The 27,459-nt window shown below is 36.8% G+C and overlaps 2 protein-coding genes across 5 annotated transcripts in view; one reads left to right on the top strand and one right to left on the bottom strand.

The window, feature by feature from the left end:
- Positions 1-224: 224 nt before the first annotated feature.
- Positions 225-17,102, top strand: LOC129793513 (uncharacterized). 2 transcript variants are annotated; one of them, XM_055833622.1, is made up of 12 exons: positions 225-706; positions 775-1,239; positions 1,315-1,421; positions 1,487-2,290; positions 8,004-8,474; positions 8,538-8,711; positions 8,885-9,749; positions 9,824-9,939; positions 11,182-11,433; positions 11,499-11,744; positions 11,814-13,099; positions 14,397-17,102. In XM_055833622.1, the coding sequence occupies exons 1-12, from the start codon at positions 433-435 to the stop codon at positions 14,830-14,832; spliced, it is 5,496 nt and encodes a 1,831-aa protein (XP_055689597.1). In that variant the 5' UTR covers positions 225-432; the 3' UTR covers positions 14,833-17,102. The 2 variants fall into 2 exon arrangements, with proteins under 2 accessions (XP_055689597.1, XP_055689588.1); XM_055833613.1 differs by having other exon boundaries at positions 8,538-8,723.
- LOC129793528 (uncharacterized) overlaps positions 17,093-27,459 on the bottom strand; it is a 27,869-nt gene continuing 17,502 nt past the window's right edge. For 2 of the 3 annotated variants that reach the window (XM_055833634.1, XM_055833643.1), the window contains exons 4-8: positions 26,896-27,002; positions 25,040-25,515; positions 18,509-18,654; positions 18,282-18,433; positions 17,093-17,914 (exon numbers count right to left, since the gene is read on the bottom strand). In XM_055833634.1, coding sequence (XP_055689609.1) covers positions 17,806-17,914; positions 18,282-18,433; positions 18,509-18,654; positions 25,040-25,515; positions 26,896-27,002 — 990 coding nt within the window. In that variant the 3' untranslated portion in view covers positions 17,093-17,805. Of the gene's footprint in view, positions 18,434-18,508; positions 18,655-25,039; positions 25,516-26,895; positions 27,003-27,459 lie in introns of all 3 variants that reach the window. The other variant, XM_055833651.1, reaches the window with a different exon arrangement.

Below are 27,459 nucleotides of genomic sequence, written 5' to 3'. Positions count from 1 at the left end.
ATTTGGGCGCGAAATTCGCCGGATTAAAAAAAACCATTTTATACGACTTTTTCTGGCGCGGATTTTGAGTGTTTTGAACCGGGGGCGCCAATCGACGCGGCGTCGCTTCCTGGTCACAAAAAAGGTAATTTTCCCATGATTTGTCGGAAAACGCAAGAAAACTGCGAAAAACTAAAATATTTTAGGTTATAAATCTGGGTAAATATTGGACAACCCAATATAGATAAAAAAGTGACGTTCCGGAAAGGCTATATAGAAAATATGGGCTGAATTGAATTTTGAGAATAGAATTCCTTCTAAAAATAGACGGAATACAAATTTTATTACGCCGTTGTAAATAAATCGCGTTCTATTAATTGAGTTTCGCTTTTTTAGTGCGTGCAGAAGGGTTTTTTTTCAATTGGGAAGGACTTCAAAAGGTGTGGCGTAAGAATGGCAGGGCAAGCGCCCCAAAAAGATGTGCACATATTCGAGGCGAAGGCCCTCATGACGCATTTCGATGCAAAACTCTCCGCCTCGACGGACACCAATTCCTATCCGCGGCAGATTCTCGCGCTCGTGGACAGGAACAATGAGATCCTGTTTCGGTACGCAAAGACCCCACAGGATGAGGTTGTGCTGAAACTCGTGACCTGGTTCAGTGAGAAAGGGAAGGAAGTGCAAGATGTCTGCTTCGATGTGGCCGGGAAGTGGCTCTTGGTGTTATGTAAGACACTCCCCGCATTGCCGGACAAGTGGGGCTTTTTACTGACTTGCCCGTGATCTTTGTTGCAGGTGATGACAATACTCTCCACGTGATTCCTGCTTTGGCAATTGTGGACCACAACCAGCACTCCTCATCAAATTACAGCAACGAGCAGATAACGTCGTATGTTATCCCCTTTGTGGGACCCCATGAATGCCCCAATCCTCGAACCTGCCCCAATAACTTCTACCGTCCACCCTCGTTGGAATTGGAGTCAACTCTCAGACGAATCGGTGCTGAACCGGATGCAGAAAAGCTCACCCTGGATGAGCTGTATTCCACACAGAGAATCGACAAACTCCTCTCCACCTACCCTGTTCCCAGCACATACTCCACACTTGACAAGGAATCAGAGGTGGAAGAGAAGAAAGAGGAAGCTCCAGAGGCTACTACATCACCCTGCCCCTATCCCACAGCTGTGGTTTGGTGGCAGACAAGCAAATGCAAGAATAGAGCCATTATAGGCTACTCAGACGGATCGATATTCATCGTCTGTAAGTTTTGTTTATGTGGGAGAATTTTCAACCCCTTCCTAACATTTGTTTCTCTTTCTCTCTTTCTCTTTCCAGCCCTCACTCCCAACTGCCCACTTGTCGCATACACCGCAGTTAGTGGGTGCTCCATACAGAAGTTACGAATCTGCCGGGATGCTGGTGGAGAGACCACAACTCTCCTAGTAAGCTTTTATATCTTATTGGAATCTTATTGGATTCCCTTCTCAATCTCACAACTGTTTTGCAGATTCACACAACTAAACGATCTCAGTGGAAGCTTCTGCTGGAGCACAAAAAGATAAATTTCACCTATCCGGGGGAGCCGTCTAGTCCGGAAACGCGGAGTACATCACAGGAGAGCGAGGAGGGTGTTGAAGCAACACCAGAGTGCAATTCAATTGATAGTGATTGGCAAATTGTGATAACAAAGACTGATGATGTGGGTGAAGTGGATCAGCCACACCCATCCGTGCCATCGATTAGCGTTACCGTGGACGAGGGCAGGCAGCCCGAAGACCAAGTCCCAAAGGCAGCGCACAGTGCGCAGATTGCAATACCAAAGCTCTTCTTTCCCTCCACAATGGCAAAGTTGACATCCCTCAAGAATATGGGGGCGAAGAAGATTGGGGCTCTCAAGCAGATTCTCTGCGAGGCAAAGACAAAGAATGCCGAAGCAATTGAGAGGCCGCGCGAGGAGGCAGTTGCCTTTGAAATAATCGAACCACCGTGCATCTCTCCGGAGATTCTCACCACAGAAGCTGGACCGCTGTACATTGTGCAGCATGTCGACAAAGTGCCATATCTCACTGCTCTACATCACGATGTTAAGACCCTTTCGGTGCACATGATGGACATTAATTTGAGGCCCATTCACATCTACGATATTCCCGAGAAGACGGAAAATATTCTCCTCACCCGGAACCTCCTGTACGTTGTGCATGAAGTTGTTGAGGAAGATGAGGAGGATCCTGCAGAGAGCAACAGTTCTACAGTTGAAGCATGCTCCGTGCTAAGTCGGGTACATGCAGAGACCAATATGGAGATTGATCCTGTAAGTAGTGAGAAATTATTCTATATTCTATAGTTAGTCAATTTTAATCAGGAGAAGACGGTCTATCTATCTATATAATAAAGAAAGGTCTCTCTAAAATTTCGTTCCTGTCCATCTATGCATTTCTACACCGTTGGTCCGATCGTGATTAAATGTGGTACAGAGTCTACTGATACCAGTCGGTTTTTACCAAGGGCATTCATTTTCCCCCCAGAGCCCCCCTTCATGTAGCCCTCATATAAAATTCATGCTTTTTTGACGACTTCATTCGTGATGCCAAATAGTCCTTTACGCTAAAAAATGCATTCGTGACGCCTGGAAATGTTTCCGTGATGCCTGAAAATGTATCCGTAACGTTAAAAAATGTATTCGTGACGCCTGGAATTGCATCCGTGATGCCTGAAAATGTATCCGTGAGGCTAAAAAATGCATCCGTGACGTCTTAAATGTATCCGTGACGCCAAAAATGTATCCGTGACGCCAAAAATGTATCCGTGACGCTAAAAAATGTATCCGTGACGCCAAAAATGTATCCGTGACGTCTTAAATGTATCCGTGACGCCTGGAAATGTATCCGTGACGTCTTAAATGTATCCGTGACGTCTTAAATGTATCCGTGACGCCAAAAATGCATCCGTGACGTCTTAAATGTATCCGTGACGCCAAAAATGCATCCGTGACGTCTTAAATGTATCCGTGACGCCAAAAATGTATCCGTGACGCCAAAAATGTATCCGTGACGCTAAAAAATGTATCCGTGACGCCAAAAATGTATCCGTGACGTCTTAAATGTATCCGTGACGCCTGGAAATGTATCCGTGACGTCTTAAATGTATCCGTGACGTCTTAAATGTATCCGTGACGCCAAAAATGCATCCGTGACGTCTTAAATGTATCCGTGACGCCAAAAATGTATCCGTGACGTCTTAAATGTATCCGTGACGCCAAAAATGTATCCGTGACGATCAAAAATGTATCCGTGACGATCAAAAATGTATCCGTGACGATCAAAAATGTATCCGTGACGTTAAGACGTTTAAGAATGTATCCGTGAGGCTAACAATTGCATCCGTGACGCCTGGAAATGTATCCGTGACGTCAAAAATGTATCCGTGACTTCTAAAATGTACCCGTGACGTCATAAATGTATTCGTGACGCTAAAAAATGTATCCGTGACGATCAAAAATGTATCCATGACGTTAAGACGTTTAAGAATGTATCCGTGACGCCAAAAATGCATCCGTGACGTCTTAAATGTATCCGTGACGCCTGGAAATGTATCCGTGACGTCTTAAATGTATCCGTGACGTCTTAAATGTATCCGTGACGTCATAAATGTATCCGTGACGCTAAAAAATGTATCCGTGACGTCTTAAATGTATCCGTGACGATCAAAAATGTATCCATGACGTTAAGACGTTTGAGAATGTATCCGTGACGCCAAAAATGCATCCGTGACGTCTTAAATGTATCCGTGACGTCTTAAATGTATCCGTGACGATCAAAAATGTATCCGTGACGTTAAGACGTTTAAGAATGTATCCGTGACGCCAAAAATGCATCCGTGACGTCTTAAATGTATCCGTGACGCCTGGAAATGTATCCGTGACGTCTTAAATGTATCCGTGACGTCTTAAATGTATCCGTGACGTCTTAAATGTATCCGTGACGTCTTAAATGTATCCGTGACGTCATAAATGTATCCGTGACGCTAAAAAATGTATCCGTGACGTCTTAAATGTATCCGTGACGATCAAAAATGTATCCGTGACGTTAAGACGTTTAAGAATGTATCCGTGACGCCTGGAAATGTATCCGTGACGATCAAAAATGTATCCGTGACGCCAAAAATGTATCCGTGACGCTAAAAAATGTATCCGTGACGCCAAAAATGTATCCGTGACGTCTTAAATGTATCCGTGACGCCTGGAAATGTATCCGTGACGTCTTAAATGTATCCGTGACGTCTTAAATGTATCCGTGACGCCAAAAATGCATCCGTGACGTCTTAAATGTATCCGTGACGCCAAAAATGTATCCGTGACGTCTTAAATGTATCCGTGACGCCAAAAATGTATCCGTGACGATCAAAAATGTATCCGTGACGATCAAAAATGTATCCGTGACGATCAAAAATGTATCCGTGACGTTAAGACGTTTAAGAATGTATCCGTGAGGCTAACAATTGCATCCGTGACGCCTGGAAATGTATCCGTGACTTCTAAAATATACCCGTGACGTCATAAATGTATTCGTGACGCTAAAAAATGTATCCGTGACGATCAAAAATGTATCCGTGACGTTCAGACGTTTAAGAATGTATCCGTGACGCCAAAAATGCATCCGTGACGTCTTAAATGTATCCGTGACGCCTGGAAATGTATCCGTGACGTCTTAAATGTATCCGTGACGTCTTAAATGTATCCGTGACGTCATAAATGTATCCGTGACGCTAAAAAATGTATCCGTGACGTCTTAAATGTATCCGTGACGATCAAAAATGTATCCATGATGTTAAGACGTTTAAGAATGTATCCGTGACGCCAAAAATGCATCCGTGACGTCTTAAATGTATCCGTGACGTCTTAAATGTATCCGTGACGATCAAAAATGTATCCGTGACGTTAAGACGTTTCAGAATGTATCCGTGACGCCAAAAATGCATCCGTGACGTCTTAAATGTATCCGTGACGCCTGGAAATGTATCCGTGACGTCTTAAATGTATCCGTGACGTCTTAAATGTATCCGTGACGTCATAAATGTATCCGTGACGCTAAAAAATGTATCCGTGACGATCAAAAATGTATCCGTGACGCCAAAAATGCATCCGTGACGTCTTAAATGTATCCGTGACGCCTGGAAATGTATCCGTGACGTCTTAAATGTATCCGTGACGCCAAAAATGCATCCGTGACGTCTTAAATGTATCCGTGACGCCAAAAATGTATCCGTGACGTCTTAAATGTATCCGTGACGATCAAAAATGTATCCGTGACGTTAAGACGTTTAAGAATGTATCCGTGAGGCTAACAATTGCATCCGTGACGCCTGGAAATGTATCCGTGACGTTAAGACGTTTAAGAATGTATCCGTGACGCCAAAAATGCATCCGTGACGTCTTAAATGTATCCGTGACGCCTGGAAATGTATCCGTGACGTCTTAAATGTATCCGTGACGATCAAAAATGTATCCGTGACGTTAAGACGTTTAAGAATGTATCCGTGAGGCTAACAATTGCATCCGTGACGCCTGGAAATGTATCCGTGACGTTAAGACGTTTAAGAATGTATCCGTGACGCCAAAAATGCATCCGTGACGTCTTAAATGTATCCGTGACGCCTGGAAATGTATCCGTGACGTCTTAAATGTATCCGTGACGTCTTAAATGTATCCGTGACGTCATAAATGTATCCGTGACGTCATAAATGTATCCGTGACGCTAAAAAATGTATCCGTGACGTCTTAAATGTATCCGTGACGATCAAAAATGTATCCGTGACGTTAAGACGTTTAAGAATGTATCCGTGACGCCAAAAATGCATCCGTGACGTCTTAAATGTATCCGTGACGCCTGGAAATGTATCCGTGACGTCTTAAATGTATCCGTGACGTCATAAATGTATCCGTGACGCTAAAAAATGTATCCGTGACGATCAAAAATGTATCCGTGACGTTAAGACGTTTAAGAATGTATCCGTGACGCCAAAAATGCATCCGTGACGTCTTAAATGTATCCGTGACGCCTGGAAATGTATCCGTGACGTCTTAAATGTATCCGTGACGCCAAAAATGCATCCGTGACGTCTTAAATGTATCCGTGACGCCAAAAATGTATCCGTGACGTCTTAAATGTATCCGTGACGATCAAAAATGTATCCGTGACGTTAAGACGTTTAAGAATGTATCCGTGAGGCTAACAATTGCATCCGTGACGCCTGGAAATGTATCCGTGACGTTAAGACGTTTAAGAATGTATCCGTGACGCCAAAAATGCATCCGTGACGTCTTAAATGTATCCGTGACGCCTGGAAATGTATCCGTGACGTCTTAAATGTATCCGTGACGATCAAAAATGTATCCGTGACGTTAAGACGTTTAAGAATGTATCCGTGAGGCTAACAATTGCATCCGTGACGCCTGGAAATGTATCCGTGACGTTAAGACGTTTAAGAATGTATCCGTGACGCCAAAAATGCATCCGTGACGTCTTAAATGTATCCGTGACGCCTGGAAATGTATCCGTGACGTCTTAAATGTATCCGTGACGTCTTAAATGTATCCGTGACGTCATAAATGTATCCGTGACGTCATAAATGTATCCGTGACGCTAAAAAATGTATCCGTGACGTCTTAAATGTATCCGTGACGATCAAAAATGTATCCGTGACGTTAAGACGTTTAAGAATGTATCCGTGACGCCAAAAATGCATCCGTGACGTCTTAAATGTATCCGTGACGCCTGGAAATGTATCCGTGACGTCTTAAATGTATCCGTGACGTCATAAATGTATCCGTGACGCTAAAAAATGTATCCGTGACGATCAAAAATGTATCCGTGACGTTAAGACGTTTAAGAATGTATCCGTGACGCCAAAAATGCATCCGTGACGTCTTAAATGTATCCGTGACGCCTGGAAATGTATCCGTGACGTCTTAAATGTATCCGTGACGCCAAAAATGCATCCGTGACGTCTTAAATGTATCCGTGACGCCAAAAATGTATCCGTGACGTCTTAAATGTATCCGTGACGCCAAAAATGTATCCGTGACGATCAAAAATGTATCCGTGACGATCAAAAATGTATCCGTGACGTTAAGACGTTTAAGAATGTATCCGTGAGGCTAACAATTGCATCCGTGACGCCTGGAAATGTATCCGTGACGTCAAAAATGTATCCGTGACTTCTAAAATGTACCCGTGACGTCATAAATGTATCCGTGACGCTAAAAAATGTATCCGTGACGCCAAAAATGTATCCGTGACGTCTTAAATCTATCCGTGACGTCTTAAATGTATCCGTGACGCCAAAAATGTATCCGTGACGATCAAAAATGTATCCGTGACGATCAAAAATGTTTCCGTGACGCCAAAAATGTATCCGTGACGCCAAAAATGTATCCGTGACGCCTGAAAATGTTTCCGTGACGCCTAAAAAGTATCCGTGACTTCTTAAATGTACCTGTGACGCTAAAAAATGCATCCGTACATAATTGATTTATCAATTATTGGCCAATATGATTTACTCAATTATTTCTTTACTGGGTGGTAGTTCAGGAACTGGGAAAAGGTCGGAGGAAGTAGAAAATGATCCCGATCTTTACTTACTTACTTAACTGGCGCTACAGCTGGTCTACAGCCTTGGCCTGATCTAGGATCCTCCTCCATCCCCCGTTCTTTACGAAACTGCAATATTTTGAACTTTTACTGATCTGTTAGGAAGTCTATAAGATCAGTCAAACACGGGATCTGACCTTTAGAAAATACTCTTTTATTACTTCTGCTACGTTTCGGAGCTTTATTTCTCCTTCCTCAGGCATGAATGAGGGTATTTTTGTCAAATTGATTTTCACTCCCACAACATTTGTAAATTGACCGAATCTCCAACATTCTATTGGATCAATCGTTACGGGACGATAGGGGGCAATAGTTAAAGAGGTTATTGTTTAATCCAAAGAATAATCCTAGATTTATCTACCTTTGAATTTGCAGAAATACAAAGAGAGATCTCTCTTAACGTACTTCCCCTTTAAAAATGAAAAAATCCTCAATATCCATCGCATTGCAACGACAGAGGGGATAGTCTTGTGTACCCCATTAATGGATAAGAATAATCCAAAAGATGATCAAATGAATGGCATGACTGTGATGAACTACGTAAAGGTGCGCAATCAGTACGCCACGAGCGAAAGGGATGAACCGAAGACCTTTCAGGCTGTCTTCCCGGCGGTTCACTATGAGAAATGCCTCGTTGTAACGGATAAGAATGTTTACTGCATCGAACTGAGTGATAGGCCAGAGAAGATTTTTATGAGTTTAGCTCTTCAGGCGCAATGGGGGCAGTGTGAGTACTTCTGTGATGCCTTCAATATATCCTACACGCAGTGCATTGAATTTGTGGGGGATGAATTGTTGCGACAGAAGAAGGTTACTCAGGCTCTCATTACGTACAACATGGCCAGGGTGAGTTGGCGTAAAAGTCTTTGAGATCTGGCCGTAGGATTACGTCCTTTGTCTCTCTTGTAGATTCCTCCGATTAGGACAGCAATGAAGTTGGCAATGTGCGGAGAGAGTTATGCGCTACTCCATCTCTGTGCCATGGCGCTGAAGTCGGTGCATTTGCTGAAGAGTGTTCATCCGACAGGACCACACATGGGGGCCATAATGAAGGATGCAGAACTCCGGAATGTCCCACACAAGGTGACCTCTTCGGTACTAATCCTTGAAATTTCATTTCCATTTTGCTTTACAAAATGCATTTCATTAATACTGAAAAGTTTCATTTTCTGCAAGATTTTCCTACTAGAATCCACGAATTTGGGTGAAAAGATCATTTTAACATTTTGTTCCCTTTTTTTGCCTTCCCTTCAAAGGCACCAAAGTCAAGTGGACCAAAGGATCTCAACACGGGTGTCAGTTGCAGTGATTTCAGCTATCAAAATGACGAAGTTACAACGGAATTGCAAATGGCCATCACGTCGCAATTCCACTTGTCCAATCTGATGTTCCTAACACTCTGTGAAAAGACCCTCACGGATAAGAACTTTATACCCTTGTGGAATTTCATTGCAAGCAATACAAAGTTCCACATTCAACTCTCGAGTGCAATTCTCGCACAGAGTGGTCTGTACTCCTCAGCGATACTCCTGGCAAAGACAAGAGGTTCAGTTTTGGAGGTTTTCACAAATCTCGTGGCAGCAATTGCCCAAGAATTCGGCACAGACATCAACTACCTTCTCTACAATTTGTCCGATGAGATGTTCATGGAGTGCATTTCGTACTTACCAGCTGTTGCCATTGAGTACTTCAAAGCCATCAAGAAGTCTATTCAGAGATTCAGTATCTACGTTCTGGAGAAGTTGGCCATTCAGCTTAACCCCTTCAGTGCTGTCTTCAGACCAATTGTATCGAATCCCTCAATAAGGGACCGTGAAACAGCCAATGGGATGTCAAATGTCTACGATTCAATCTACGGCGGCTTCTACCGAGCACTCATTGAGGCCTACATTGCTGTCCTCATACGTCTGTATGAGCTGAAGGGGGCACACGATCAAATAACAAATGCCCTCACAAATTTCTTCATTAATCACGAAGAAAATTCAATTGGTCTACGCAAGGATGAGGCTGTTACGCTCTCAGCTGGATTTGCGCACTCTGTGTGCGTAATTGATGGAGCAGCATTCATTTGGGGATCATTCACAATACCCTATGCCATTGATATGAATTTCAGCATAAATGGTTGGTTTTCTTTTTTTTTGTTTTTTAGTCGTTTAATTAATTTGATTTTTTTAATGCTTTGATTTAATTTTTAGATGTAAATTCACTGAAGAATAGCCCGAGAAATGTTTCCTTCCTGTCTGACCTACAAATTCGAGTCTATTCTGCACAATGTGGTCGAACGCACACGCTTTTCTACACAAACAACGGGGTAAGTTCATTATGTTCTGTTTTATGCTCTAATTGTGGTAACTTTGCACCAGAGACTCCACCAATTTGAAGGAATTTGGTTCAAGTGTTCATTGTCCAATTGAATCACAGCTGAATGTTCTTCCTAATTGGTCGAGAAAATCAAGCAGAGTGTTCATTGGTTAATCCTTTTGCCAGGGGCGTAATTGGAAATTTATTTAAAGCGGTGCTTTCTATTAAATTCGATTCAATAAATTTAGACAATTTAATGAAATTCTATAAATTCGCACAACTTTTAACGTAAATTTGTTAATTTTAATGTTTTTGAGATTTAAACTGTGCTTCCTTCAGACACAGACTGTTTTCTAACGTTTGACAATCTCCTTTTTATGCATTTGACATTTATTTTCATGTTGGAAGTTTCTTTTCTAACGTATAATTCTCCTTTTAAAAAGTCGTATAAGGTGCTTTTAAATTTTAATATTAATTCCAACGCTCCATCTTTGTTTTACTTTTATATGACATTTTATTAAATTTTTCTCTAACGCGTAGTGTTTCTTTTTTATTGCTTGACTTTAATTTTGAAACTTAATATGTCCATGATTACACTTAATTTTATTTCTAATTTTTGACGCTTCTTTGCTAACTTTTGAAATTAACGTTTAACGTTTATTTGCTAACTTTTAGCGTTTCTATGTTTGACATTTCTTTGCTAAATTCTGACATTTCTAAGTTTGACGTATATTTGCTAACTTTTGACATATCTAAGTTCGACGTTTCTATCTTTTGACATTTCTTTGCTAACCCCTTTGATATTTCTAATATTTGACGTTTTGTTGCTGTTTGACAGAGTTGACATATCTAAGTTTGACGTTTCTTTGACAACGTTTGACATTTATAACTTTTGACGTTTGTTGTTGTAAAAACGTTTGAAAATTCCTTTTTTGAATTTTTTAAAATAAGTTTTAGCCCTAAAATATTTCTTTTAATATCTAAACAAAAATAAACCTGAACTGTTTGACATTTAAAATATTTAGACATTCAAACACTCCTTGGTCTGTTCTGTTACTAATTATCAATCTGATCGAACCACGGTGTAAAGTCAATTAAAATGTTAAAAAAAAAACTTTAAATTCATGAAAAAATTAAGATGAGCTTGAATTGTCATTTGGATGAGTTTAAAATTCTTTAGAGCATTTCCCATTATCTTCAAGTCTTCCCACCTACAATATAAAAAGATATTTATTTTGAATTAATGCTTCAGCTCTACGCAATGGGTGCCAATCATCTTGGGCAATTGGGTATTGGATCGCATATGAGTCAATCCCTCCATCCGATGCTTGTGCGTGCATTCGAGGGGAAATTCATAACGAAACTCGTTGCTGGACAGTACCACAATGCAGCTGTTGCTGATGGTCTGCTGTACACATGGGGATGGGGTGTCTATGGGCAGCTGGGGCATGGTTCAATTGCCGATGAGGCCCTCCCGAGGGTTGTGGAGTTCTTCAGGGGAAAGGTAAATGCGTTGAGCTAAAAAGGATTTTTTTGAATTCTTTTCTGAAAATCTTGTTTTCTTTGTAGAAAATTGAACAAGTTTCCCTCGGATACGCCCACTCTCTCGTGCTCTGTCGCAGTGAGGGTGGCTGTGGGAATATTCTCTATGTTTTCGGATCAAATTACTTCGGACAATTGGGAGTGGGACACAATGTGGATGCCCCGAAGAAGGCCTCCTCAACTGAACGGAGTGTCTTTACGAAGTCTCTCGCACCCATTGAGCTGAGATTGGATGAAAATATAAGACTGATTCATACAAAGTATTTCTGTAGTGTAAGTATTCTATTCTCTCTGTCTTAACTACAAAAACTCTTCATTAAACATAAAATCCTCTTTGTTTAGTTTGCAGTTACAGATGAGAATAAGTTGTACATGTGGGGTTCATCACCGCAGGCATTGCGTTTGATAAATCAAGCGCGGAAGAGGGAGAGAGCATCACAAAAGGCAGAAGCAGCAAAAGCAGCTGAGGAAGAGAATGCAAAGGCCAATGAAGAGGCTACCACAGGGGAGGGTGGGGAGAGCACTGAGGGGAATGCTACAAAGAGTATTCCCATTAAGAGACAGAATAGTGCCCCAAACATGTCAACGGTTTACTTTGCATCAGACATATCGCCAAAGAGAGCGACATATCCGCAGAGGAATAGAGAGCTAAAGAGCACCTTGCTTGAATCGCTGAATATTCAGGATAAAAGTGAGAAGGTGGTGCAGAAGGATGTGAAGGATATAGCGGAGGTTGGGCTGGAAGAGTGGACGGAGCATTTGACGCCATTGGAAGTGGATACGTGTCAAGTGGATGGATTTATAAATCAAGTCTCCAGTGGACTGTATCACTTTGCCCTGCGTGTTGATGGCACCCTGTACACGTGGGGGAAGAATCTGGAGAAGCAGCTGGGCAATGAGGGTAGCCGAGCGGATGTGGCAATACCCACAGAGGTGGAAACAGTGCAGAATGTGCTGAATGTGGAGTGTGGGGCTGACTACACGCTGGCTCTGTGCGTCAATGGGAGGGTCATGGCATTTGGGAACAATAATCAGGGACAGTGTGCCAAAGACACGGAAAAGAGCAGCTTGCAGCCCAAATATGTCCGCCTAAAGGTCTCCAAGAGGCACATTCGTCTCCCGGATGGGAATATGTGCGTCGATACGCCCTTCGAGGTGCCCCTGCCGCGTCCCAAAATCTGCATGGATGACTCCGAGGCGATGATGCGCCTGAAGAATCTGCCGCACTTCCACCCGAAATTCATTAAACGCAGCCCCGTGATCCATCGCCTTGTGGCAAATATGAAATCCGGCGTGACGACCGTTGATTCAAATCTCAATGATTTCTGTGCCACAGAGACGAGCATTGATGCCGCATTTGGGCGCCTCTCAATGTGGAGCGATGTTGGGGGGCACAGTGTGGAGAATTTTGTGGGAACAACGCCAACAGAGGCATCATCGGAGGAGTTTATGTACTCCCCGTCGATTAGCGAGTGTGGCATTCAGGTACCATATGCGCCTGATGCCACGAACATTGATTTCATTCACTACTGCTTATTCATGTTTCACGGAATTTATGATGCTGAAAGTATTGCAGCATGTTGCTCGCACAAACAATTCACCGTACGTCTCAAGATGTTGGGCTACAGGTGCGTAAAAATTTTACTTTCTGACGATTTAAGAACAATGTTGTAGATGGAGATTTATTCAATTGGGTGTTTTGGAAAACAAATTATTTCTTTTTTTTTAAGAGAGCGATAAAAATGAATTAAAAGAAGTGATTTACGAGTAAAAGTTTTTTATGGTTTAAATTACTGGAATATATGAGCAGTTTGTTACATTGAAAGTGACAGCTATTGACAGTTTGTTTGACAATTCGTACGTTTGACGTTTATTTTTTAACGGCTGAGAATTATTTTATCTAACGTCTAATGTTTTTATTTCTTACGTAAATTTTCTTTCTATAACTCTAATTTTTTTACGCTTACGCTTATTTTTGACTTTTCGTTGCTTGTATCAGCACATGTGTAGTAAAGCAACGATTTAAAAAAAATGTTTGACACGTTCTTTTTCTAACGTAGGTACGCATTTTTCTTATTTGAATTTTATGTAATGTTTGGACATAAAACGTTTAACGTTTTACATGATTTCTTACGTTTTATGCTTATTTTCATAAGTTTAAATATTTTTTCAGAATATTTCATATATTTTAACGTTTGATATTTTTTTTAAATATTTTTCAAACGTTAAAGATTTTACTATCTTTCAACGCTTATTTTCTGAAATTTCACATTATTTTTAAACGTTTAACATTTTTTTAACGTTAATAAATAAATATTAAACGTTAGAAATGTCAGACATTTTAAAGGAAACGTCAAATGTTAAAAAAAAGCGGATTCAAAAATTAGAAAAAGTCCAACGTTGTAAAAAACAAGCCTAACAATAAAATGTCAAATGTTTAAAATAAATGTCAAACTTTTCATATTTTTCAAAATTTCTTTTCAAACGTTTAAAATGTTTACTACCTTTCAACGCTTAGTTTTTAAAACTTAACGTTTTTAAAAAGCGTTTGACATATCTTTTTCAACATCAGGAAATAAATATGGAACGTTAGAAATGTCAGACATTTAAAAAGAAATGTTTAAAAAAAAGCAGGATTTAAAAATTAGATAAAAATTTAACGTTTCAATAAAACACGCCTAACAGAAAAAATGTCAAATGTTTAAATGTCAAACACTTGTCATATTTTTCAAAGTTTGACGTTTCATTTATAACGTTAGAATTTTTTAAACGAATGCAATTAAATTTTCAGACTACAAATATATATTTTTTTAATTCTTGATTATTTTTACACTTAAACACCTCAAACATTCTCTATGCCTACGCCACTGGATATTGAAAGAAAGAAAATTTTAATTTTTACGCAATATTTTCTCGGGTTTTCAGGTACGTGGATGCTTTCCGGATGTGTCTAGGGGAATGCTGTGATGCACAAAAGGCAATTTTGCTCTTTGAACACTTCACAAAAGATGAAAATCTCATCCCAATTCACATGGAGGACATAAAAATCTTCGTTCAGGAGATTTTTGTGCGTTTTATCGTGGCAAAGTGGGATGTAAAATTGCTGGAAGAATACTTTCTGGCTGATCTTGACTTCTACATCATCCAGCTGGCCTATGTGCTATTCTTCTGCAACAACAACACGGAATTGGAGAGGAATGTTCTGAGCAAGTATAAATTTTTCTTTGCAAATCTCAAGACAACCGAATGCGAGAAGGTGGAAAAGTCTGAATTGATTTTCGAAAATGTCTCATCTGGCTTTAATATTATGGTTTGCCAAAGATTAATTGAGCTCTACGATAAAATTGAGCAGAGTCACTGAATTTTACATTTTTTAAGATTTCAATTTAATTGATTTTAGCAATTTTTTTCTTAATTTTGTTGCAATTTTTTATCAAGAGTTTACTGTACAAAGTTCTTTTTTTTATTCGTTCAAATTTAATGATTTCAGAGGGAATATTTTTAGCAAATTCTTATTATATAAAATACTGTGAATTTATTTGAAATTTGTGTGAAGATATGTTTAATTTTAGTTAAATTATTTTAATCATTTATTTTACAGAAATTAGTACTTAAATTTATTTTATTGAATTACAAATGAGCAATTCTTTCTTTTTTTTAATAAAATATGAATTCAAGCAAAACTTTAAAAGGGAATGAAAAGTTTATTTTGCATTTTTTGCGCACTAAAGTGTCTTTAAAAAAAAAAAAACTTTTCTTTGGCAATACTCAATGAAAGAGAAAACTTTTTGAACTCCCCCGCCCCATTTAAGGGGGGATTTTTTTGCGTAAAATGGAATGAAAAGAAAATTTTAAGACTTTTATTGCGGACCTTTGATGAAAGTTTTTTAATACATCTCAAAATATATTATTATTATATACTCTACATAAGGTATTGAAATAAATTTAATAAAGGAAATACTCTTAATGATTTAATGGAAAAAATAAATAAAGAAATTATGGACTAAATTATCACATTGATGAGAGTGAAAGAGAAACATCCAGTTGTGATGCAAAAAATATTAGATAAATTACACAATAATCAACTCAAGCGTATTTGAAAGAATATTAAAAAAAAAGAATAAATTTTGAAAGAAAAATATCAAAAACATTTATATAAAATGAAGGATTTGTGGAGAGAATCAATTGTAATGACTTTTAAAATCATCAATATCGATTTTTAAAATACATAAAAATAGTATATGGAAGAAAATCAACGGACTTGATAACAATTTTACAAATCAAACTATATAAGAACTTTTTATTAAACTACATACAATTTGCTAAATGGAATATCACACGTGAAACATAATGTCTACAAAATAACCTTTTGAAATGCAATAAATCATAACCAGAAGTTACCATAAAAAAGGTTTCAAAAACAATATGGGGTGGATTCTATTAAAAATCTTTTATTTTTTTTATAATTTTATCATAAAAGATTTTACAAGTTTGTTTCTTTCTTTAATCATTTTAAGGAATTTTTTGATTATTTTATCGTTTATTTTTTGTATGGAAAGACAATAGAATGATTTAAAAGTTTGTCAAAATATTGTAGAAACTTTTAAGTTGTAAGAAATGAAAAGATTTTAGACAGAATCGACCCCTATAATGGAATTTTTGCTTTAATTGAGGTATTCCTTGTGACTTATTTCACCTATGTTTCAAGCTTGTTTCAGCAAAAAACGCAATTTTTGATTATTAATTTAATTACTGAGGAAATGTGGAGCAAAAAATTGGCAAAAATGCAAACAGTGACGTCACTTTCGTGTTTTTTCAATCTATTTAAGCTTGCGAAATATGTGCGATAATATTTCATATATGATTTTTACATAAAAATTTATAAGTAAATCATTTTTAATTGAAAAATTTAAATTGAAATCTAAATGTAAATTGTATCTCCGTCGAAACTCAGCAAAGAAACATTACTGCGAATGTTTCATACATTTAAAGAGGAGTTTTAAGCTCTCTAAACGTTTGAAACATTCTCGCAAATATTTCATAGATGATTTTTACATAAAAATTCACAAGTAAAGCAATTTTAAACAAAATGTTTTGAGCTTTTAAAAAATGTTTCAAAGACTTTGTGAAAACGGTGAAAACTCATCGACAGAAGAAACATAAGCGCGATTGTTTCTTTCATTTAGAGAGACAATAATAGCAGAGTTTGTATTTTGGGTAAATTTTTGCCGAACATTTCCCTAGAACATGGAAAATTTCTTTAGCGATTTTTGATTCATTTTTTATATTTTATAAAATTATCTGCATTATTTATATTTCCTAAAAGGACGTCATGAGACGAATATCCTTAAATTAACGTCTTATTTTCCTATATAAAAATTAATTTTTCAATGATTTTATTTATTAATTTAAAAGAAAACGTCACATGGACTACCTCTTAAAATATTAATTTGTCTCACCTCAAAAGAGAAGCAAGGTCTTGGGCAAGGTGCTGCGCAGAAATGCCAATATCATCACAAAAATAAGAATATTTTATATTTCACCTGCAGATGAATTTTCAAACAGTGGAATGTTCTTCTTTTTTCACCAAGAAAGCAAAAAAAGAAATAAAAGTCATATGATAATTACTAATTTCTCTTTTATTAGAACCTTACATTTTTTACACTACGGATTTTCTTTGTATTTTCTTTCGAATTTTATTACACATTTCTCTTTTTTTTAACATTAATTCTGTGGGAAGTTTTTTTTTACAGGTGGAAAAGTTGTGAGGGGGTGTACAGCTTGAAGGGGAGAAGGGTGGTTTTGTGAAAGATTTTTTTTTAGAAATGATTTTCAGAGTGGGTGCAGATAATGTGCTTGAGGGCACACGAATCCTTTCATGATGGGTTGTTTGTGTGCAAAAAAAAGGAGGAGGCTTAACATTGAGAGAGAGAGAGAGAGAGTGTGGGAGGAATTAATCGAAACACAAAAGCATGAGGTGATTGCATTACTCTCGTGGCTTTACATTAATTGCATCTTAATTAATATTTACAAAATTCTTCTTAATTTTTGTTTGTTTAGTTGGACTTTTATTGCCGGAGATCAAGCACATATCGCGGGGGAGCTAGGAGAGTGTTTGGTCAATGCTTCCACGTACATGCGTGGAGCCTTGGAGGAGATAGGTCAGTGAAATCAGGTGAAGGAGGTGAAGAGAGAGAGAGAAGTGCTCGTTTTTTTTTTATTCTTACTAATATGGACACTGGGTTTAATGTTTTTTTTATTTAATTGTTTTTTTTTTTTGCATAATATTGGTGAGTGGTTCAAGATACAAGGATGTGGTGTATGTGTGTGTGACTTATAAGTTACTGGGGGGTCCCCGTGAACGATGGCCTGGTGCACCGGAGTGTCGAGATCCGGGTCGAGAGTGCACAATAGCATAGTGATCGGAGTCAATTGGTAACGACCTTCAACAAGGATATTAAACGTCTGTTAATGCCTCTTTTGCAGGTGTCTTCATTCATGCAATTACTTCGCAAAATTCACACGCAAAAAGAAGAAGAAACAAACACCAAAGATAAAAATAAGTTAACTGATAGATCATTCAGATTTTAAACACTCCCATTAGATTAGTTGGTCGCTCATATTTTTTTTTGCTTCCTTTTCATTTGAGAGAAGAAAAAGAGAAAACCAATCCAGTAGTTAGTGAGCCAGAGAGGTGAGTTTTTAGCATTCTTGAGGGGCGAGCGGATGGATTTTCATGCAGCAGTGAGCAAAATGGGAGGAAGGAAGAGAAGGGGTTTCATTTGCCTTGGCTTTTAATAGCGATCAGACCTATTCGAGTGGATTGTGGATCCACCACTCGTGTAGCCCTTGTTGTGTCCAACATCACGTCCATGCAGGGAATACCGTGACCCATATTGACTTCCATGCCAACTCCTGTATGGATCGTACTCCTCAATTATTGATGGCTCCTTCTCGATAATCTGCAGAGGAGAAAAATGTGAAAGAATTTTGTTATTTCTGTGCTAAATAGTTCGAAAGATTAAGCGTTTTCGTACCTCAGTTCTCGCACAACTACAACTCATTGCTGTGCACAGGAAAATATTCATGAGCAGCATAATTAGAAACAGGACTCCCAGTGCTATTGTCAACCACAGAAGCCATGCTGGCCGAACACCACCCTCTTCACAAATTGGCGAAACCACTGCAAAGAAGGGCAAAATTTAATTAATTAAACACACAGATAAGCTTTTAAACGCTCGAAAATTTTCAATTTTCTACGTGATCAAGAGTGAGAAAGAGAAAACATTGTTTTCTTCCATTCTTATTCTGTCTTGAAAAATGATTTTAAAAATTCTAAATTAGAACAATTTAGACTTTTTTAATATCCCAAATTAATCTTATCAAATATGTTAAGAATAATACCTAAAAATTATTTTTTTACACTCAGAAAAAATTACCTAATTTTAATCTGAAATCGAAAACTGTAATGTGATATTGATTGGCGTCAAACATGACATCAAAGAGTTAATGAAAAATACCTTTTCCAATCCTTCTCATCACTCTTCATTATTAATTTTCAACAAATCCCCTCACAAACTATTAAAAATTTTAATTCCAAAAAAAACTATTTAAATTAATTAATTCTCATTCTCACTAATATTATAAAAATGCAAAACATGTCACGGTTGTAAAAGTAAATTTGAAAATTCTCTTTTTTATATTCATTCTGCAATAAACTTCTATGCAATTATGCATAAAGTATGCAGACAAAATGCGAAATACCAAAGAGAATAGCATTACAGAATATTCTCTCAATTCTCTCAAGAACATTAATTCTGACATTTTTATTTGCTTAAATTCCCTAAGTACACACAGAAAAATTTTTCGCATTTTGTGAATGCGAGTGAAATGGTTCGCAGTTTCAATCTGCGAGCCTCAGGTAGACTCGCACATTACTATTACGAGTCTATGGTAGATAGTTTCTTTCTCACTAACATTTGACAGGTTTTTTTTGACAAGCTCCTTGTTTATTTTCAATTTGGCCGTTACCGCAATGCCTCATCTAAAGAACACTGACACGATTTTCTAGAGACGTGGTATATGAGATATTCAGTCCAGAAAACGTTTTTACACGTTTTTTTTCTGGTTTTCCTGCAACAAAAAAGCATTTTCATCATACACGTATGATTTTGGGTCATTTTATAAAAGATGTTACACCATTGAAAGATTAACTTCTGCAAAAAGATTTCGTGACGACATGTCATAGGATAATCCATACCTTTTTCTCTTTTCGTCATTGAATAAATTCTTAATATATCCAATCATTTACAAAATTTTGCAAATATTTTTTTTATAATTACAAAAAAAAAAAACCCAAAAATTATTTATAGAAAATTAAATTAAGCTGTTTTACGAAATCTTATGTCGCAAAGTGCTACTTTAAAATAACACGAGCTACTTTAGAAAGGATTTTCAGTCGGGATTTCGCCCTCAAATTCTTTTGACCGCCATCTTGCATACCAAACTATTATTGATTTTTTTTAAATTCATATCCTTGATTCTACAAAATAGGGCTTTATAACATTTCATAAGATCTATATTTTCCTAAATTAAAACAAATAAATTAATAATTAAAATAAAAAAAATAATATTCGCGTGAAATACAAGTTTATGGTTATGGGAAATGTGAGAAACATCATCCAAAAAGCGTGGTTGTAAAATAAAATATTTATTTTACATTACATTTGTTGGAAAAAAGTTCGGATAAAATGGCGGCCATTTTTGAATTGCTTAAAAATTTTTATCTAAAATTGATCAACGTAACCATATTATGTAATATACTTTCATATTTTACCATTAAGCTTATAATAAGCTTTAATATTTATGATCGGACATTTCGGTTTAGGATTGTTCGTCCGATTGACTTAAATTTTATTTTATAAAGTTAAATTAATGTCTTATGAAACATTATCAAGTTAAATTAGTTTTTGACGATATTTTTTAAATATCCTTTCTAAAGTAGTTCAAGTTATCTTAAAGTAACCCTGCGACGTAAGATTTTGTAACACAGCCTTATTTAAGGGTCTATTAATTAACTTTTGTTTTTTTTTTTTAATTATAAAAAATAATTCAAACTTTGAAAGTCATTATGAAATTATTTAATGACGAAAAAAGAAAAAGTATGGATTATCCTACGACATATCGTCATGAAATTCTGTTGCAGAAATTATTTTTTCTATGGTTGTGACATCCTTTAACCTTTGGAATGCGGAGGCCTTGGTAGTTACGTAGAATGCGAAGGTGGGGTCGTTGAACGACCCCAAAAAGAAGGCCAATTTTCTCCCAAATTATACAAACTGAAGTTGTCGGGTTAGTGCCTATAGATTCCTTATATAGTCCTCTTGCCCCTTGCATCACAAATTCGCCACCCGGAAACACGCAGAATAAGATATTAGGGAAAAACATTTTTCACTCATTTTTCACGCTTTCTTCGTGAGAAATTTGCCACGAAGTTGACCGCAACTGCTATTTTTTTTCACTACTTCCCCACATTCCCCTCACTTCTCGCACCGTGATAAATGACAATATTTCTAGAAAATTCTTTATTCTTTTCAACACTTATGTGCTTATAATTATGTTTTATGTTGTTTATGTCACTTATTCGCGATAATTCTGACACTGAGAAGGTAAAGTGAAAAAGTAAACACAACCCTTCAACCCCCTTCAACCATATGATTTATGATGTGACTAACTTCATTCTAAGAAATTTTCCGCAGCATGACCGTTACACCAATTTTTGAATTCCCTTCTTCTACATTTTCCTTAATAACTTTTCTTGTGGTAGTCGGATTGAGCTGAAATTTTTACACAAACTCCTCAGATAACCAAAGAACTTATTTCCAAAAGATGGGAATGGTATCTTTTATATTTATTAAGTTATAGCACGAAATATAGGGCTGGGGTCGTTCAACGACCCCGCTCCGCATTCCAAGGGTTAAAAAATATGCGAAAATTTATGTTTTCGAGAAGAAATTTTATTTTTGTGGACCTTTACATGAGATCAGATAATGATTTTTGGTGTTTTAATAGTTTTTCCAGATGAAAAATTAACAAAATAAAAATCATGTGTAAAATTGGTAATTCCGCCCAATTTCCGCGCGGCGCTAGTGTTTGTGAAAGAAACCTTTTAAATGTTTTTTTCTGCTATAACATTTGCTTTCTTCTCGTCAATTTTATCAATTAATATTGTATTTTTATTTATCTATTTTGGGCAAATAATGCTATTTATGGAAGAAATATTGCTTTTAAATTGGTGTAAGTGATTGAGCAAATGAGTATTTATAGAATTCAATGTTCAATTTCGGTCCAATAAATGTGAAAATTTTCTAGAAATAGTGCGAATGAGTGCGAGTGAAATATTCGTATTTTGTCTATGCGAGTGGCCCACTCGCAAAAATTGACGATTTGACTGCCACTTTTTGTCATTTTTTTTCTGTGTGTAGGTAATATTCTTTTATGAGCAAGAATATTCTCTCTCGAAAAAAAAATTAAAATGAATTCAAAATGACTCAAAATAATGAATTAAGCATTAGGCATTGGAATGAGCATTGCAAATGATTCTTTTAAAATAATATTTACTTCCTTGTGGAATTGGATATCAAAAAATAAAGTAGCAGAAGTAGCAAAAATAAAATGTACTGGTAAGCTGACCAAGCTTACGAGAGCTGTGTTTCTTTCAGTGTACCAATTTTGTGAGAGCAAACTAGAATGCGAATTAACTTAAATACGCGCAAAGTCGGAGAACGTAGAAAAGTCATACCCTAAGAAATCTTTAAAAGGCCATATCTCGAGAACGGATCCATAGATTTTCATAAATTTTTTTTTGTTTGAAAGGTCTTGAAGTCAGCTATAACATATCGAAAAATGAAAAAAATTTATGTCGCCATTTTCGAAAAATTCGAGTTCGAAATTTTCGAAAACTTTGTTTTTGATTGTAGCGCCTCTTGCGGTCATTTCTCGAAGTTGCAATGTTCTAGACATTTGTAGGCTTTAACGAAACCTTTCATTTGCGCTTGAGTTGATCAAGATCGGACTTGTAGAACCCGAGATATGATATGTCAAATTTGGAAGGCTATATCTCGAGAACGGATCTATAGATTTTCTTCATTTTTGGCATGGAGCTAGATAATATGGTCAGCTATAACATATCAAAAAATGAAAAAAATTTATGTCGCCGTTTTCGAGATATTCATCGAAAACTAATCGAAAATTTTGTTTTCGATTTTTGGCCCCCTAGCGGTCACTTTTGAAACTTCGGATGTTCTAGAAAGTTGTAGGGTTTGTTGAGATCTTTCATTTGACCCCGGGTTGATCAAAATCGGTCAAGCCGTTTTCGAGTTATGGTCGATTTTCGATGAAAATTTGTGGCGGCCATATTGACTAAACGGCTTAACCGATTTTCGAAAATGAGGTATCGTTGGAAAGCTCTTGATGGCCCCTACAACATACCAAAATTTCAGATTTTTAGCTATAATAGGGGCTGAGATATAGCGAAAAGAAAATTTTGAGGTTATCCAAAATGGCGGACGGGGGGGTGGGGGGTAAAATTTGACATCATAATCGGATGTCTTCCAGTCGATATTTAGACTTTGCCGTTTACCGCAAGTCTCTATCTATTACCGTTCTCTTGCAATTTAGCGTTGTACTACGGCCGGACGGACGGACGGACGGCCGGAAAAATTTTTTTTTGGCGCATACGTTTTTTGGAATGTGGGGACCCTAATTCGTGCTCATCCCAAGTTTGAGCCCGATCTGACGACTTTCGATTTTGCTCGGTACACAAAAGCTGTGTCTGAAAGATACACAGCTAAAAAGAGATTTCCTTGTTTTATATGTTGTATGAAAAGATCTTTCAAAGGCAAAGGACAGTGTACGCAGTGAGGCATTGCGAACAAAGCCCAGCTGGAGCAAATTGCTGTAACATTATGTAAATTGCATCATAAATTTTAAATTGAAAGGTGCATCTATGTGGTCATTTCTCCTAAATGAATTTAATAAGAAAAAAAATAGAGAAGAAGAAATCTTTCCACGAGAGGGAGGGAGAAAGGAAGAGAAGAGATTGGAAAACTGCAATTAAATCTGAAAATGCATTAAATGAGGGGGAATCAAGGAAGAATGTGCCAAGAGCATTTGGCGGATTCACTGACTTTGGTGCAAAACACGTGAGATATTCGCATGAAGCTGCGAAGGAATCGCGCGGTGTAAATTGAAGGTGGAATCATAATGAAAACAAACACGAGTTCTAAATGCGATTTTGCTCTCCTAACTGGATGCCAACATAACATTTCTTCTCGTGTTCTCTCTTATCTCGCGCCTCCCCGTTGAATTAGTAGAAAATAAGAAGAACTATCTGGGTCTTCTCTAAAACACACTCGCGCAAAAGAATCTAAGAGAGTGGAGAGATCTCGTTAAACTGTGTACATAGAATGCTGTTTTATAATTTGTCTCAAGTAAAGAAGTACAATTAAAGAAAATTATAGCTCTCAAGTCGCAGGTATAACAAAATGCTTCCATTTATACCTTTTTTATAGACTCTATCCCCCCATTGCATTGTTGGGAATATAAAACGATATGATTTTTTGAATAATAAAAAAATCATATTCAAACATTTTGTCTGACATTGAATTTTAACTGAAATTTCCTTTCTCTGTGCATAATTATTTAGAATTTTGTTATCATTGTTCATTTGCCCACTAATTTGTCAAAAAACTATGACATTGATTTGAGGTATTATTGTGTTTTGAATTGATTAAATTTGAATAAAAAGACACATTAATTTGCAATTTAACAATGAGAATTATTATTCAAAATTCTTTGCAATTATTTTTATTCTGCTTTGAAAAATTATTATATTTGACGCTAGAAGACCTTTTTATGCTTTCAAATATTTTTCTTATATTTTTGATTAAATTTTTAGAGACTGATATTATATAATAACGTAGTTAAGGACGATATTTGAGTGTCTGAACCGTCCAAACTCATTAAAATATTGAGATAGTTCAGATTTTTTAACGTTAAAAATTTTGAATAGTTAAAAAGAAATGTTAAATGTAAGAAAAAAATGTCATGCTCCTAATAATAAACATTAAACGTTAGAAAATAAACATCAATCGATAGAAAAAATATAGTTATAGAAAAGGCAAGAAAAAAATTACAAACGTTAAATTAAAAAATATATATACATATATTAGATGATATAAAAGAAACGTCAAGCGTTAGGAAAGAAATGTCATAAGATGCATGTTTTTCTGCTTCATTTTGGACACTAAAATTTTACCTAATAATTTTAATGATTTCTTTTCTTATTTGTAAAAGACATTAAATTTGCAGCAATCAATTTTCAATGACATTTCGAGTTCTTTTAAATCACTCGTCAGGTTTATTAAATCAAATTTCCACTGGATAAGTTTTGATTAATTTTTTTCTTGCTGGTTTTAAACGTTATTCTTCCATTTAAAAAAAATTGCATAAAACTAATTTTAGGCTACGAAAAGCCTTAAGAAGGGTTAATAAAAAAAATTACTCACGTGGCGCATCAGCTGGATCAAGTACAAAAACAGTGGTAGCTGCCAGCATAACTCCCTCATCAGTCTGCCCAAGGGCTCGTCCTGATTTCGTATACGCTGAAGCGTCTCCCGTGCAGGTAGCCTCAGCAGGACACGTTGATCCTGCCCTGCAAGCCACAACGTCACACTGTAGATGCACCTCAGATCCTTCTGGGAACTTGAACATGGACTTGAGAATTGCAGTTGATGACGTCCCATCGTTATTTGTGCGGAAGCGCGTGATAATGTTGTTATCAAGCGGGCAACCACGATCATCAATTAGCGGTATGCTCGTGTTGCGCTTGCTGAAGGCAAAGCAATTCCTCACGCGAATGTCACGCGTGGAATTTGGCTGCGTGAGTTCAGCTTTAATTGTGTACTCGCGCCCATACACCGTTTCCCGCACGCGGCGTTCATTGCTGTCCATAAACTTGAGGGCCACGTGGGTGTTGTCGTCCCTACATGAGTGGAGAATACGCCATAGAAAAAAAAACAATAATTATGTGAATTATTCTCGCACAATTCGAACAAATAATCATACAGCAATTTCATAACTCATGCGCATCTTCTTGTGCGCTTCCCACAAGCAATGAATACCCAACAATTTATTTTTGGCGAAGATTCAACCAATTGCGCCATGTAGGATAATTTCTTGTGCAAATTGCTAAATCGATTGGAAAATCTTTAACACTTATTCCATGGGAGTTTTTTTTCACTACACAGAGAGGTACGAATGAATTTCAAATTATCTTTTTTCTGCCATGATTTCATGAGTTACGTGTCATTGCAAGGCGATTCCTATATTTATTATATTTTTAAGCTATTCATACTATAAAATTCAATTTTACATTCATTGATATTTTTTCTCAACCTCAATTTATTTCTTGCAATGTTTGCACACAAATCTGATTCATTTCTTGGAACGGAAAAAGGTGTTTACGGAATACATATTGTTTAAAACTATTTGAACGATGGAAAATTGTATTTCATGTAATAAAAAATAGACATTTATCTAAGTTATTGCTGTGCAACGAAGTTTATGATAAAACTCGATGTCATGTCCAAGGCGTATGTTTTAGTTTGAATCACTTAAAATAAATCGAGTAAATGAGACTCTTTTGAAAATTACGGGGACATTGATCTTTGAACTTACAAGAACAGAAGCTGTTAATAAATTAATGAATTAATAAAAAAACGAAGGATAAGGAAATGAAAAGAATTTTCTTCAGTTAAACATTTTTTCATAAAAAAAAATCTTTTTTTCCTTCAAATATTTAAGTTTTATCCTGACTAAGAACTGTAGAAATTTTGTAAAATCGTATCCCTTCTAAGAAAATTCTTGCTCTGAATTCAACAAAATTCAAATCAAAGAAAATAAAATCTAAGCATATTTTCTTTTACCGGAATTAAGCTTCAAACCCTCTTGTTCTCATAATTCTCACATGAGCCCATTGTGCAAGCTGAATGACAAAATACCACACTTACATAGTTGCACATTGCACGGAATTTCAATGGGTTTTCGCTTATCTGGTGAAAGATAAATGGAATCGATTTTAAAGGAATATAAATATACGTTCTGGGAAGACAAATAAATCGTGTGAGCCACCCAATAAGGCAAATCGGCCAGATCAATAGATCATTGACCGTTTGGGTGTCTATCTCTCTTTCAAAGAGAGAACATTCGAATTTTGCGCCTCAGGCCTTTCCGGGACAGGCACCACGGAGATGATGCTTGAAGAAAAAAACTCCCCAACACCTCGCACGAAAGTCATTTAATGTGAAATTCTCAAAATGTCACCGTCAAATAGAGATTTTCTTTGAGTGTCTCGCGCATTTACCTTGCAAATCCAGTTTTGCCACATGTTATAATAAAGAATCGATCCTCAGCCAATTCCAGCGTTCGATGAAGTCTCACTGCCACTTGGACTGATCTCTCTTCCGTTTTCTGCAAAATCCCAGATAGAGTTTCATTTTAGTATTCATTATATATAACTGGTTGCTCAATATTTGATCTAATCATTCGTGTTAAATTTTATACTTTACTCGCGTCAGTAAGTCTATATCGCAATAAACGAGATTATACTGCAAGGAATAATCAAGATTTTATATGTGCAGCTCTTTTAGTTTGTTATTCTACCACAAAGTCTCATATTTATGCAACGAAGGAGTGAGTTAAACATAATTTTTTGCTTAAGGATTAGCATAAAGCTCAACAGACGCCGACTTTGTGGATCAATGTTAGAGATTTGGTTGTTGCTTTGCTGCAAAAGTGAGAATTTCTTCATTGCAATATTTTTGTTGATCACAAATTGCATATTGGTGATTTATGTGGAAACGGAAGAATGTGAATGTCGAAGAATTAGATATTTATGATAAATATTTATACATATTACAAAAAAATA

Source organism: Lutzomyia longipalpis, chromosome 1 (genome assembly GCF_024334085.1).
Source record: "Lutzomyia longipalpis isolate SR_M1_2022 chromosome 1, ASM2433408v1".
NCBI lineage: Eukaryota > Metazoa > Arthropoda > Insecta > Diptera > Psychodidae > Lutzomyia > Lutzomyia longipalpis.
This window is presented reverse-complemented; position numbering and strand designations above follow the sequence as displayed.